General features: G+C 39.3%; 1 protein-coding gene across 2 annotated transcripts; it reads right to left on the reverse strand.

Moving 5' to 3' along the window:
• Window positions 1–315: 315 nt before the first annotated feature.
• Window positions 316–14,854, reverse strand: fam135a (family with sequence similarity 135 member A). Of its 2 annotated transcripts, none has more exons than XM_034152187.1 (21): window positions 14,593–14,854; window positions 12,457–12,586; window positions 11,370–11,449; window positions 10,424–10,563; window positions 9,729–9,799; window positions 9,449–9,622; window positions 9,022–9,148; window positions 7,823–7,976; window positions 7,165–7,242; window positions 6,740–6,789; window positions 5,533–5,688; window positions 5,373–5,446; window positions 5,070–5,224; window positions 3,120–4,965; window positions 2,843–3,003; window positions 2,657–2,748; window positions 2,458–2,555; window positions 1,982–2,133; window positions 1,786–1,896; window positions 1,580–1,693; window positions 316–1,469 (listed from the first exon to the last, which is right to left on the reverse strand). In XM_034152187.1, exons 2-21 carry the CDS (start codon window positions 12,531–12,533, stop codon window positions 1,264–1,266), a joined length of 4,116 nt encoding a protein of 1,371 aa, XP_034008078.1. In that variant the 5' UTR covers window positions 12,534–12,586; window positions 14,593–14,854; the 3' UTR covers window positions 316–1,263. The 2 variants fall into 2 exon arrangements, with proteins under 2 accessions (XP_034008078.1, XP_034008077.1); XM_034152186.1 differs by having other exon boundaries at window positions 5,533–5,691.
• Window positions 14,855–15,555: the final 701 nt, after the last annotated feature.

Below are 15,555 nucleotides of genomic sequence, written 5' to 3' on the forward strand. Positions count from 1 at the left end.
TGGGATGACACTGCCATCTGCAGGATCATTTGATCAATTATTTAAAAGAAAAATCTGAACTAAAAGGACATTAAAAAAAAGTAATTGGAAGAAATGGCACCACACCACAACACACACTCTAAAGACACAGAACTGAATACACCATCACTGCTACATTTGCAATCAAAAACAGACTTAATTCAATCTGAAAAGCTCAAAAATAAATTTTATTTTTTAAAACTGCATGAATACTTTGAAAGTTAAATGAGATTGTATTAACAAGTGATTGGAAACCTCTGTGAACATGAGTAACAAATAGGAAAGAAAGAACAGTCATATAATCAAATTGATAATATGCATATTTAATGATGTATGATATATAAACAATTTTCCAAGAAACATTTTTTATTCCAAGCAATACTTTCCAGTTTAAACACATAATCACCAAATGATACCAAGCAAATACTTTCATTAAAACAAGTTCATACTACTAACATGTGCTTTTGCTGAATCATGACCATTGCTTAAAACCCCTGTAATAAAATGTTATGTTGTAGACAACGCTTCATTCTCCCAACACCAGTTTGGGTTAATGTTGTGCAGAATGCTGCAATGGCAAAGGACAGCATGAAGTATTAAGACCAAAGCGAAGGATGTGAAATCTGAGCAACAATCCTATTTCTAATGCAATCATTGCCATTCAAAATGATGGAAAATTGTTTATAAAAAAAGTAACTTGTGAAAAATGACCCTTTTTAGTACAAAAGCTTGTAAAATGTAGTTGTGGTGCAAATCATTGCAATGTCTCTTAAAATTGGTGGAAAACATTTGCAATAGCGATGACAGTATGTGCAGACGTGACTTGGGCCAGCTCACCAAAAACAGCCATTTCATTTTTGTAGCAGCTACATTTCCAGTTCAGCATCTAATATTAATTGAATTACTTGAAGAAAAAATAATTAAAATGCATGAACATAACACATAAATAACACTGAAAATATAGCATATAATGGGGAGGGAAATAATTTCCCAAACACTAAAAACAAAACAATGTTTAAAAGATGGCAGTAGAAAAATAAAAACGTCCATATCCACCATGATTCCGATATAAACAACATGAAATGAAATCAATTGTGATTTTGCTCATATGTATTTCAAAGTGATTATATGTATTTAGAAACCGAGAAATAATCCAGATATGATAATCATAAAAAGGTTTGGATGCAGTGAGGTATTAGCTCCACATTCCTGTCTTTCACCAATATATTTGATTCAGCCACCGTTCTACTGAAAGAACTTGAGGCCTGCAACAAGGAAGAACTTCTCCAAGAAGATCTCAGAATCAAGGACGGCAATGTGGGCGGCCCGGCCGATCAGGGAATTGGCTGTGTTGGGCAGGGCATGAATGACGTCAAATCGTACTAGATTACAGTCTTTGTTCTGGAGTACTGGCAGCAGCAGGTTCTCAATCATCTCAGCATACACAGGACCTGGAATGGACAAGAGTGAAACAAGCTGAAAAGGGCAACACTTGTCGGATCTTTTACATTGACATTATACCATTTTAGTTTTTGGATTCATGCAGTCGCTCCCATCTTACCTGTTTGTTTGTCCTTTACTGCAGTTTTGCACATTTCTATTCGGGCAGAATGATATGGGACGTAGCGATCCTGCAGTGATCCCACAAGCACCACATTTTTGAAAAACTGCAAACCTTCAAAAGCAGATAGATAGAAAATAATTATCTCTCTGTTTCATTGCACATTTTATAAATGTCTGTCGAAAAAAAAATAAAGAAAAGCTAACCAGATTTCTTGCTGAGCTTGTAGAGGAAAGTTTGGCGAGGGTCAGAGTTATCACGGCACGTTAGCTGCAAGAGTGACCCTGACTTTTTCCACTTCTGCATGAACCAAAGGCCTAGGAACAAACAGATAACAGCTGTGAGTGAAATATCTGATACTAATAAGATGTGCCATCTTCAACTATAAGTTGTATCTCTTACCTGTGTTTACCAGAGCAGAGCTGTTGTACAGTGTGCCCAGGTGAGGTCCAGAGAGGGAGAGGAAGGTGTGCAGCCTGCTCAGGTAACATTTAAACCGAGGCCTGGTCAGCACTGAGCGAACAATGAGGTTCCCCAAGGAATGGCCCACAAAGCTGCAAGTGAAGAATAAGGAATGACCATAATGAAACCAAACAACAATTATATAAATATCTGTCACCCTTTCAGAGATTAAATTCTATAAAAACAGGATGCTTTGACACAATCTAAGTAAAGTTGGCTTTGAAAGATTAAACTGGTTTCAAAGGTAACGAGCACATTTTTTTTCAAAGATTTAGTAGCTATGTTGTTGAGAACACTTCACTCAAGTAGAAAGCTGACTGCATCATGCGGCTAATTAATGAAAAACGTATACTAAGTATTATATATATTTTTAAAGATAACTATGCATTACATTTGGGTAGGACAGAACATTTTACCTTATCTTTGACACTGTGAGGTTGTATATCTGAATGTACTGGACTATTTCATCCAGCAATCGGTCCGTCATTGACTCAAAGTCAGCAAAAGTGTCATTCTGTGGAAGTAAAGAGAATTCAATTAAAATAAAAGACAATGTTTTGGGTTGTATTTGGTTCTTTAACATAAATGACAGCGTCTGCATGCTCTTCCACTCACCTGGTTCCTCTCTGACATCAGGAAGTCGATACGAGCACCAGGCAGTCCAAGCTCCAGGTACGTTTTCACCAGTCTGAGGTCTGCACTGTTACCTGCAGCAAGACAAGGGAGCACAAATACATCAATGTTTTTTTATAAACAACAAGACCCTACTGGACTTTTAGTAATAATAATAATGATTCCTACCGTCGAGGCCATGGACACAGACTATAAGATGAATGCCTTCGTCACAGCTTTCATCTTCCTCCAAGCTAAAGTAGGGCACAGTGGATGCCAGCTCAGGTATTTCACTGTACAAGAAGCCAGGCAGCCTCAGCTGTTTCATTTCTTCCTTGGCCTTAATGAACCTGCATAAAATAAAAAGTCGATAAATATTCATCTATAATGAGCAAGATAGGACAAAATATCAGTATAAAGTACACGATTAAGTGTGATATGATAATAAAAAAAAAGGGATACTCACGCTTTCATCTGTGGTGTGGGTGCACATTCATACCAGTGCAGGCTGGAGGAAGAGGACGTGGAGGGACATGGAGGTCTTGCCAAGCTGTAGCCAACACTGCTGGAGGCTAGGTTGGAGCAGATGGGAGCTTTTGATAAATCTTTTGTTTCATGGGGGTAGCCGATGCCAAGCTGTTCAAACAGAAGACTCATTTCTGAAGCCGCTGCGTCCCCGACCGCACTTTGCTCCTCATCCACAACACCATTGACAAAAGCATAGCCATCGCCTTCCTCGTAGTAACCGTTCTCAATCATGTCTTGCTCTGGTTCATCCTCGTCATCCGGGACCGTTGGACCTGCATGGATTCCCAGTGTGATGGCAGATGTTTCTAAAGGGCTGATCTCAGACACATCTGTGCTAGAGCGTGAGCCAAAGTAGTTCTCCACCATCCCACGCTTCACTATGTCAGTGCTGCTGGTGGCAGAGTTACTGGATGGGCAGGTTGTTTGGGGCTCACTACCAGACTCTTTCTGAGCCCCAGAACCAGCTGCTCCCTCAAAGGCAGGTTTTATAAGTTTGGAATCACCTGCAGCCATGTTAGGGGTGCAAGCCACGTTAATGGCAGGTCTGTTACCGTCATCCCCAGAGAAGACTACACTCTGCTCCTGCACCAAAACACTGGACTTACTGCTTCTGACTGCTGCTCCGCTGGAGCCCCTAGAGGAAACTTCGCCCTCATCATCTGAGGGCAAGGAGTTGATGGAAGTGAGAGAGGACTGGACTCCACTGATACCACTGGTATTTTCTGCTGCCACACTGGGCTTTTGCTGGTATTGCTGAACAGGTCGTGGGGCGGGGCTTAGGAGGGTTCTCTCAGACTGAGGAGCAGCCACACCTGATTCAGTGACACATGTCTGATGTCCTGGAACAAGCCGAGTGTCAAAGGAGCTGGGCTCACTTTCAATGCCTGAATCTGAGAAGCGAGACGAGGCATTCAGGGCTCCTACATCTGGCAGCCTGATGCAATCACTCTTCCCCTGTACTGACACCAGACTCGACTGGCTTTGCTGCGCTGCCTCTTTAGCCGGCCTTTCAAACACAGAGTCCACCACAGACGGTTTTGAGTCACAGAGGTCTGTCTGGGTGCTTAGAGTCCCCTCAGTCCGACATGGAAAAATAACTGTTACTTTGTCCCCTCGGTATGGGTCATTGTTACTTGGTTTCACCTCAATTTGCTTAGGCCCAGCAGGCCACTCGGGTTGCTTTTGTTCGACGTGGTCAATTTGTTCATCTTTGTAAAGTGGTTGGTTGCATGTAGCACTAGCCCCAGTACCTGCCTGAGGATCTTTCTGTGCATCCACGTTTGTAGGCTTTTGAAATACGCCTTTTTGACAAGCAGCAGTAGTTGTATTGTCATCTGTAACAAAATCAGCAGCACTGTGAGCTGATGTGGCACCAGAGTCAAAAACTGAACTTGCACTAGTCCTTAAATAACTACTTGTGTCTCTCTGCAAGGTATCTGGTTCCTCTTCTTGGTTTAGGGGAGCTTCCCCTTCTTTGTGCTTTTTGTCACCAAAAGGAGCTTTGAGGTTCTTATAGCCCACCAGCACTACAGTGTCTTTGGAGCCCTGTCTAATCAGCTTCTTAGAGTTCTCAGTCTTTGAATTTTTCTTCAGTTTCACTGATTTGCCTTTGGACTTTGGCGGTGGCTCAAAGCTATCTGGCCAGGTGTTGTCCATAGGGGCACACTGAGCCTCAGGTAATGGGCTGGCAGCTGCGCTACACTCCTTGGAGTTAGGCTTGTCCGTTTTGCTGGACACTGAGCCAGTCCTCGTATTGTGCATGCCAAGCCATGGTCCATCGCGATCTGTAGAATCAAACCAGGTTAAACATAAAATAGGTGCAAAAAATGCCATTTGTCATTGAAAAATTACAGTACATCTAGTTGTATGTCAATACTGTATTACTAACCTTCAGTGATAGAATCAAGGTATCTATCCTCAAAGATGATCGGCAGAGAGCTTACATCGCCATCAAGGTCTGCACATTCCACTGGAAGCGGAGGAAGAGACAGGAAGTAGCTGGAGCTTTTGATAGCGTTAGTCATCTGCTGGTGACTGTGAGCGCTGATGTAGCAGGGGAGAAAGCTAATTAAATTGGAATCAGGTATGTCCATACTTGACTATAGTATTTCAGACGAGTAGCTGCTGGCACAGGCTTGAAAACTGCAACACGACATTTCACAACCAAGACGAACAAGCCCCTGCAACTTACTGTAGTTCCTGATATGCTAGTGCAGATTGTCTTGGATGTTCAAGACAAAAGAAAGCCTCAGCAAACCGCCTTACCTGTAAAAAAACACATTATAGAGAATACTTTCAATTTCCACAAGTCAAGTTATATCGAGTAGATGATGTTAGAAGTTGAGACTCACTCTTAGTGTATGGTGCTCCATAGCTAGTAGGGCAGCAACATGCTCCTGCAGGGACACCACCTCTAGGAATTGTCCCCATAGTGCCATGAGCAGAGAGCAGAGCTGAGCCAGGTTCATATTCACCAGCTCTGCCAGCTCGTCAGGGGACTCGGCTTTCTGCTGAGAGTACAAAGACACCCGTCACCCACCAGAGGGCTGAAGTGAGCATTCTCCCTAACACCAGCACTGAGAACAAGGCCTACAGTTCCATGCATCAGGATGTTACATAGGGTAAAATACAGTGAAGTAGATCCTGACATTTCTTGATTCTCAACTGATTTGTTTGTCACAGACAGTTATTTTTAAAGCATATAAAATGTCCCTCCTAAAGTTAATTGTTACGTGAATCAGACAAACAAAAATAATAGTTTTGCACCTAAACCTTTAAAGAGCAAAGTCAAGTACAGTTATCCCTTATTTCCACAAAGTTTGTACAGGCCAATATAGTTTATCCAATTCAATTTTGTTCAAACTAAGTAATTATCTATACATATCATCGAATCCTTCGTTTATAAGCTGCATTATAGCCTTAAAAATGTACAAGCTTGTCTTTTTTCCATTCCTGTGTTTTGCTAACCTATGAACATTTGGAAAAGTGCTCTACACTGAAAAGTACAAGAGTCACTTGACCTGCGTAATGTATCATCATCTACAGAAATTCCTATCATTCCACTGCGCTGCAGCAACACATTTTATATCACTCGTAAAATTCAGTGAGCCAACTTATCAACCACTGAGAAGTGGTTATCTCACCTACTCAATTATGAAATGTTGAAGAGGCTTTGAATTCTACAAATGATAAAGAAACATTTGCTTGTGCTTGTCAATCTGCTCACAAACTCTCTAGCACCCCAGGCGATTTCATGGCATCACTTCTCCAGAATTTCCGGACAACTTTTGTCACCAGGCAACCAAGCTAGTATTACTGCTTGAATCATACTGTATATAAAAACATGACTGCCTACTTCCAAAGAATCTGGAAATCTTACTCATTTCCTCCTGTTATTGAGAAACATTGATTCAATCATATATTTTTCACTTTTGCAACGACTTCTGAATGGCCCTGTTCACCTCCTCCTGCCTTAATAAAATAAAGCAGGCTTTTTGCTTCCAATAAATGTTTTGCATCAGTGCATACTAAATAATAATAATCAGAGACAGGTCTTACCTTGACTTGTTCACATAACTCAGCTAGACGGGCCTCTAGATCGAGTTGTTCTGTGAGGAGGCAGAAGAGTGGCGTTACTGATATTGACTTTTTAATCTATCTATTTAGTGATACAGATTGTTGTTAAAAGAGCCTGGTAAACAGGCAGAAAAAAGAAATGGTGTTAGACAGCACTGGTGTTTGAAATACTTTTTATACAACTTCTACAGAACCCCTGTGTTAGGAGACACTTTGACCAAGGCCTATTTAAAAAGATAGAAAGACAGATCAATATATACTGTATGATAAAGATGGCATAACAGCATTTTAGGAATACTGCTCTGGAAAGTGTGACACAAGGAGAACATGGTGTTTTGTACAAGAAGGAAATTGAAGGAAAAAAGAGAGAAAGGCTGACTTGAGGTACTGTAAGGGTCTGGACATACCTATGTAGACGTGCCTTTGACTTCGGGGATAGGGTCTTCTGAGTACTCGCTCATATAGGACTTGCATGCTGGGCTTGGCTAGTAAGATTGCACATATAGGCATATTAAACCTCTTTATTATTTGGTTGTCTCAGATGGGTTAATATCGGTCCTCTTGTGTGGGTTAGGGTTAGTGATCAATTGTTACAAAAAAGATTTGCTTTTATGAGCTTCAGTTTACTGGTTAACAGACTTATCTTTTGTATTCATATGAGTGCAAGTATGATTTTGTAAATATAATGAATATTCATAAGCAAATTTGGCAGGTTAAAGGTTGGGTAGTCTGTTTAGAATATGTCAATGTGTAGGGATCAGGTGAAATGATATGAGAACTCAACAAACTTGGAATATACAACACACACTGACGCTGGAAAGACAAAACAATGACAATTCATCCACAGAAACAAAAAAGTAATCAGAAAATATAACATTATACAACCTTGTGAGAATACTAGCTTATTTTCTGCTCGTGTGAGTACAAATAATAATAATAATAATAATAATAATAATAATACAGAGATTGCAGGGACATATTTGAATAACATGGGCATTTAGGATTCTATCATTTACAACGTCTCGTAACCCCACACTCTGATATGAAGCCACAGTGTTTGTTTACCTAGTTCCATACGATGGGAGGAGGGCAGGTCCTTGGTGATCGAGGTGAAGTAATCAAAGAGGCCCTGGTAGGCGAGCAGGAGATTGGAGCAGAGGTCGTGGTGCAGACTGAAGGCATGCTGCAGACAGTTGTCAGACACCAGGAACGTCCTGCCCTATGGGATCATGGGAAAACAGAGAATAAGGTACAGGTTATACAATTCTGTAAACAATATTTAGCTGTTATGAAAATGTGCAGCAATTGTAGTGAACGTTTGGTTTTTAGCCACTGCCAGGAGAGAAGACAAACTCAGACATGAGAAGACAAACTCAGACATGACAACACATTCTGGTAAACTGTAAATCATTTTAAATTATATTTTAAATTATTGTCATGTATTGACATCAGATAAATACATTATAATGCTGGAAACATGATTCTTGATGAATCCTACACTGGACTATACTGTAGCATAACCATAGAATCAATAGAGGAAATGGTTCAAAAATGTATCGCATCAATCACAATAGCCCCATGAATCACAACTGATTAATCTGCTTGTTACTTCCAGACATTTATTTTGTCTTTGTGGCAATGCTTTGTAGCACAGATAACTGTAGTGAAATGTATATTTGTCTATGCGTTGTTGTTGTTCCCAAGCTTGCTATTATTGTTGCACCGGGGGCATATCCCCCTTTCTGTTGGAATGACTCCGCTACACTCACATCTCAGAGGCAGCTTTAGCCGGCCACCTTTTCTCTGTCAGGAGAGGCCAATTACTCGCCAAATGTGACAGTGGTCTGAGAGTTCACTTTTCCCTATCTGTCAACAGCCTGACACATCTCCCTGTACTTCAAATGCACCGAGTGTAACACAGTGTACTACCTGAGGCCGAAAACCTGTCAAATCAAAGTCCACAGCCATGTCTGTGTATCATCAAAGCCTGTCTTACTGGCAGGAAACCTGCTTATTTTTATCCTTTCAGCTTTATTCCTCCCTCATAAAAGGAAAACAACCCAATTTCTACGGCGTATATGGAGTATTATTAGGTTTATGACAACCATTCACTTTTTATCAAGTGCTTAATTTAGCCCTTTGTGATACAGCAAAACCAAAAAGATAAGAGGAGGCATTTGTTACACTTCCATGACAGCTCAGAGGTTTAGTTGCATATATTATTTTCATATACATAGTAATGGCTATAAATGAGGTCCACTTACATCTGCTGATACTTGCTTGACGTAACTGCTGCCGAACACCACGTTCTCCAGAGGCTGGATGACTGAGTCTTTGCTCTGTGGGGGAGCGTTGCGGTTCAGCCATGTGGTTTTTACTGGACGAGGCAAACTAGATAAACACACAAAGGAAATCCAACTTAGCTTATCTGTCTAAGAATGTAATGGGACACTTCCTATCAGGTTTCTCCAACCTCTAAATCCCTGCTGTACATGAATGTCAAGTTACATTCAAAGATAAGTTGATAACTTTTACTGTAATTTAAAAATGTTTTGTGGGAAGTATGCAATACACATAGTTTTAATTTACCACAAACAATATTCGTAAGTAACGTAGAGATTTATTTGAGATTTGACACTTCCATGAATGTAAAACTGTTGGTGTCTTTCATGTGTAAGGTAGCAGGCTGACCTGATAAGGGGCTGATGTAGTGCCACTAGGGAGGCATGGATGGCGACAGAGACGACAGACAGGTGGAAGTAGTCAAACATGACATTGACATGTTGGTGGATGCCTCGCTGAAGGCTAAAGTGCAAACGAAGGGTGCGGCCACTGATATTCTGTAGAGAGCTAGGATCATCTGGCCTGGTGAAATGAAATAAGGAAACAGAAAGTACAATATTAGCGCCTCATTGGTATAAAATGATGGAAATATTAAAAGTACATGGAGCTCAAATGTTGCAACACCTACGTGTAATCACCATCTGTGAAATATAAATCCAAGGAGAGCTGGAAATCGATGTCATTGAGGGTCTCTCCCACCTGAGAATTTTGAGAAACAGTCACATTTAGAGCCAGTGTGTGAACAGAGTCCATCTGCAAGATCTGTTCCATTCAACATTTTTTTATTTATGGCATCAGCTCTAATAACCCTTTTACATTTAGAAGTTTTCGGTTATTATACTCTGTTGTACTGAACGCACACCACACCACAAGTTAAAACACTCCCACATTCCCTGGAATACTAGTTGAACTTCTGCATTCCTTAAACAATGCTTAATGCTTCATCCTGATGCTAAACTGCTTAGGAATGATACAAAAAAAAGTCCCTCTCTGCATTTCAGTGACATTCTGCAGGTGCATCCTGCTTCTTATGTACGCCATTTGGTTGGGGACAGCAACTGTATTCAATGGGAGTTAAAAAAAGATTGGCCCAATTTTCTTGCCACAAAAAGTTCCGCACCAGCTCATTTCATTTTACACAAGGAGGACACAATAGAAAAGCAGTCAAATTAACCCACATATATTGGATTGGCTTTTCATGTACTTCTTTTTTAGAAAGTGCATCATAAGGAAAAATGTACGATGCAGACACATTCATTTAGGATTTGGGCAAGGGGCAAATATACAAATATCCTAAGAAAAGCATCTCTCTCTTGAACTTGCCTTCTTCTCATCAAGCAGCATCATCACTTTGAAGAGGAGGACATCGTTGACCACAACCTCTTCATTCTTGTAAAGGATTTGGAAGGTTTTGCTGTAGATGACATCATCTTGGATTGAAGCAGGAAATGCCAAATCAGAGCCTAGACAAAGACATTAGTATTAGCTGTGGATGTGCATTTATGAAAATAAGAATTAAAAGGTTAAAGTGAACATGTCTGCTTTAAAATGTTCTGTATACACTTTAGAAACGCATAATCTGGTGCTGTGACCTGGCACAGAATCATTAGTGGGCCAGGAGTTCTTACACAAATCCAGATGGATTTTATAGATCTAAAAAGGTATTGATATTTGTATAGGGCCAGAAATGATCTGACAAGGTATATCTTATTAAGCCTGCATTGAAGATGAACGTTTAGTTCAGTTCTGTTTCACAGTCCAATATCTTGAGCAAGGTTTTCAAAGAAATACAAATGGGAAACATTTAAGAATTAAAATTCCGTCCCATAATCCTGTTTATTTATGAAACAAAGAATTTAGTGCTTTGTACAAAATGAGCAGTGCAGGTCTCTCACCAAGGGGGGTGAGGCGTATGCACTAAGCCTTAGAGAAATACGGCACGGACAAGAACAAGGAGTGGCCTGTGGGATAAGCCAGTGCTCCACCACTTCCTGCTAACTAAACAAGTGAACCAAATCTGAAATAATAACAACTATTTTCCATGAAACAGCGCTTAAATATGAGAACTGAGATTAAAATAAGCTGAAAGTATTAGAAAGAAAAGAGGCAGTGCATTACTTTAGGCATACTGCAAGTTAGCAAAAAATATAACAGAATAGTTATATTGGAGATTTGAGGGGAAAGTGTGCAGGCTTATGGCTGACCAATTGATGCATTGGGGTATCTAAAAGAAAATAATATATTATGCTAATCTTTAAAATAGCATTACCTCCTGGGTGAAGCAGACTGGTCTCAATTTTGTGTGGAACCCTGGGTGGCACCTTTAGACCGGCACGGATCTGGTAGAACCTGAAAATGCAGATAAATGTTGTATTAGCTTGGTGCCACAGGGCAACACACCGCAAAGGTTAGCCACAAGTGCCTCTACTTGTAAAATGACACTATACCGCTCAGGGATTATTAATGAGCACTTTCTTTTGCAGTCACTCATGTAGTAAACCTGAGCTCTTAAAACACTGCTGAGTCAGGAGCATAGAGCAGGAGTTTTATCGCAGAAAAGTGGGGTATCATTACACTGCCGTAGAAAATAGTAAAACCAGCGTTAAAGACTACTACAGTTAGAGCTGTGCAGTTTAAACAATGACTCATTATTCCTATTTAGTTCAAAATAAAACCTTGCAATTCTGCTTTTGTCGTTATCTCAATATAAACGCCATTTGTTTTATTTTCTTTATTATTGTTTTATTTGACAAAATACTGTAAACATTATGCTAAATTAGGCTTCCTAACAAACAGTTTCATGTTTGAACTAAGCAGAGATAGTTAAATCATCTTATTAACCCTGCAGCACAACGGTGATAAAGATACAAATTCAAATGTAGTGAGTCGGAAAAGAGAAGCTCCTTCAAAACCTGCGGAACACTTTAGTGCAGCTTTGACACATTTGAAAAACACTGCAATGAAAACCTTTACCCTTGGATCTTCACCTTGGATATTTACTCGGATGTATAAGAGAACCAACCCTCGTCTTCACTGAGAAGAAGGCCAACAAACACAGTTTAGCATATTCTATTCAGGCCTTAGAAAGAGTATGTTCTCCTCCAGCTCAAAGTCTAAACAAGATGGTAAACAGTCCCCAATTGGCTAGAACAATCATAGAACCAAACCATACTTTTTAAAGTCCATTCAAAGCAAAGGATTCCATCACATCGGAGTTTTTAATAAGTGAGGTAAACTTGTTAGTCACATATGATTGGAAAAAACATTCCTTTGCTAAAGCATTACTGAATAGCCACCTGCTGGAAACACATAGGCAAGAAGGAGCCGAATATAAGGTAGGTAGAGACACTTCTCACCCTCTTTGGAACAGGTCCACGTTGTAGAACTTGTGGAGCTCCACAGAGAACTCCACTGTGGCCTGGACTTCAGTCATCTTGGTCTCTACAGGCAGAGGGGCCTAACATCATCTGGGATACACCGGTAGGCCTAAAGATGCAGACAATTAAAAGAAATCATTAGAAGAATACCCAAAGTCAAAGACTATGTAAGACTTTGGTGATGGTTAAGGTTTAATAGTTTATTATGAAATGAGGTCTTCATTTGGCAAAGGTGGTATTTATTCCTCTGGGCCTAATTGATCTGACCATTATAACATTAATATGACAGTGGAAAACATTGCGTGTCTTTAAAGACAGTATCAAAAATAAACATAGAACCCTGTTATTTATTGCAAACATTTTTAGCTCAAGACTGATTTAAGTATTCAAGAAAAAAGGTTGTGTTTTTGGCTGTAGTTGAGGCCTAATAAAACTGCGAAAAACAACAACAAATCATACAGATGGTCCCTAAATAAGTAATGTATGAAATGAATAAATCATCCACTGGGAGATAGCAGGTCATTGTCTTCATGCCAGTGAAAACCAATATGAGACACAGACCGCCAGCATGAATGGTTGACACAGAGTCTTTAAGCAGAACAAAGAGTGCCAGGTCATTTTAATATCTAAATGTGCATCTCTTCCTGGAAGAAGTGATCTGTAAAAGCTGTCGGTTTAACACTAAATTAAAGTGAACACAGAGGACATATGAGGACACTAGTATGTGTGTCCTCCTACTGCTAAATGTGTCTACGTGTGAATTGTAAATGTCTCCGACGCATTTATGTTTTAACCATTAATAATCTATACTAAGACCTTGAGATAACCCCTTTACATTTTTTATAGAAATTGAAACAAATTATTTGTTTGACAGACAATTTAGCAACTCAGTAATAGGTCTAAGCAGATAACCAAAACTATCTTAATTGCAATTCTTCAAATACAATATTCCAACGACAGTAAGGATAATATTTTTAAAGGCAAAATATGTTTGAAATGACCATTTTAAAGTAATGCTTCAGAGTAGTCCTTGCCTTCACATCATATTCTACAGACTTTAAACTAATGGCAATAAGGTTGGTCAGTAATAAATAATCAAGCAGCCATTCACAATGTTTACTAAGATATATTATTCATAATAGCAAAACACTAAAAGCTGCTTTTCTTTAGTCTTCTTTAACTGCAATGTGTACAATAATAGCATGGTTAGTGCTAGAGAAAAAGGGCATTAATACACATTTTCCACAAGTTGTCTAATGCAGACATATGTATATGTTTATAATATAAAAAGGACATTAAACATTAAAGATTGTTGATCCAGTGAATGTCCGATATGTAGTTTAGTGTTGGTCAGAGCAACTGGTTTATCAGGTTTAGTCTTAGAACACACTGTGAAGATGTAACTCTACACTCATGTTAAGCCTAATAATAATGGACTATTTAAAAAGGTGGAAAAAGGCAGACTATAAACCAACAGACAATGGGGTGTTCAGCTGAAATGTTTGTTCATAAACTTAAGATTTAATACAAAAAAGTATTTAATATGCAAAACGCCATAACCAAAAAAAAAAATGCGACATTCCCCAGAAATAAGGCTATTAGTAATAAGGAAGTGTAACCGTCACTTAACACATTTCAAGTCGACAGCCAACATCAGATAAAGTACACTAAAACATCCATCGTCAGTCTTATTGAAATGTTATTGACCTGGCCTTAACATAAATCGACAGATAATGTTCTTCTTTAAAAGGGGAACCTTTACCCCAGCAGCTAAACCCCAAAACGGATACAGACCAGTTTAAAAACAGCTGTTATACTTATGACTGAGCGACATGGTTTTGGTGCTGGGGTGGTAAAGGTCCCTGGCTAGTGGGCAACATCTCGGCAAGGGTATCTTTTGGGTTACAGGTGGTAAGCTACCAAAAGAGCATTATGCCAATGGCCCAACAAAAGGTCACTGACGATCCGAAAAAAGACACTTTAACAGACCAACAAGAACAACTATCACTTGATAGCCATTTAGCTAACGGTAACCGTTAGCATCACGTTAGCCACCCCTCTAGCAGTTGTCCCTGGGTCTAACATTAGCCGCAGAGGCAAGCTAACGCTACTTACCATTGCGTTGGCAGGCTAACATTAGCTAGCTAACCAACGTTAGCTCCAGTTTCAGTCCTCTCGTCGTCCTTTCACGGCGAGTTGCTGACAGAAAACACCACAGTATGCTGACTATTCCACTTCCTAGTCTGCTAGCGTGACGAGAGGAACGCCCTTAAAATAATACAAAAAGTTGATGTATTTCTGTGAGCAGTGCTGTCTGTTAGCCCTAGAGCTAAGTAACTGTGCTCAATCTGAAGAGCTGACAGCAAGCGTAGCTCCACCTGCGCGTTTAAGAACATTCAACTGCGCGTTACTGCACACTCTACAGGCGCAGTTGACGCACATGCAATATTGATACATGTAAATGGAACATCGATACATGGTTTAATAACGATAATTATATTCCAATAATAACAACAACAATTATATAATATTTGTACTATTATTATTCGTGATTAAAATACTATTTTGTACACATTATAATACAAATGTTATTGTTATTATATTATGTATTTATTTCAACAAGGACCATGCATACAAATACATTAATCTCAGAAAAGAGAAGATATTAATTATCCCAGATTATAGCTAATAGCTAATTTCCATCTGCAGTCCTGAGGTACATAACAATCAACACACACTAAAACATTGCATAATCTCTATCACACAAACAATTATAAAACATGATTTAAGTACAGGTCAATAAAATAATACATAGTACAGTCCAAATATAATATTACAATACAGCTACAATTGAAATACTCAGATTACAGTGTAATTAATGTTGGCATGACTGGTTGCTTAATATCAATTTTGTTTGCACCATAAGAGAATGAGTTAAAATCAATACAGGTTTTTTTTTAATTGAAAGAGTAGTCCAGTGTTTGATGGCCGTAAATTGTGTCCGATAAAATACTTTTAAGTAGTAGTAGTAGTATAGTAGTTATAGTAGTAGTAATAGTAGTAGCAGTATAATTGTCA

This window comes from Trematomus bernacchii, unplaced genomic scaffold (assembly GCF_902827165.1).
Source record: "Trematomus bernacchii unplaced genomic scaffold, fTreBer1.1, whole genome shotgun sequence".
In the NCBI taxonomy this organism is placed as follows: Eukaryota; Metazoa; Chordata; class Actinopteri; order Perciformes; family Nototheniidae; genus Trematomus; species Trematomus bernacchii.

Bases quoted from the DNA above. Each gene is read 5' to 3' on its own strand.
- fam135a (XM_034152186.1), bottom strand. From the start codon at position 12,533: ATGACTGAAGTCCAGGCCACAGTGGAGTTCTCTGTGGAGCTCCACAAG. The intron at 7,977-9,021 runs GTAAGTGGACCT...ATGATCCCATAG, and splicing joins TCAAGCAAGTATCAGCAGAT to GGCAGGACGTTCCTGGTGTC. The intron at 1,897-1,981 runs GTAAGAGATACA...GTTTGTTCCTAG, and splicing joins CTCTGCTCTGGTAAACACAG to GCCTTTGGTTCATGCAGAAG.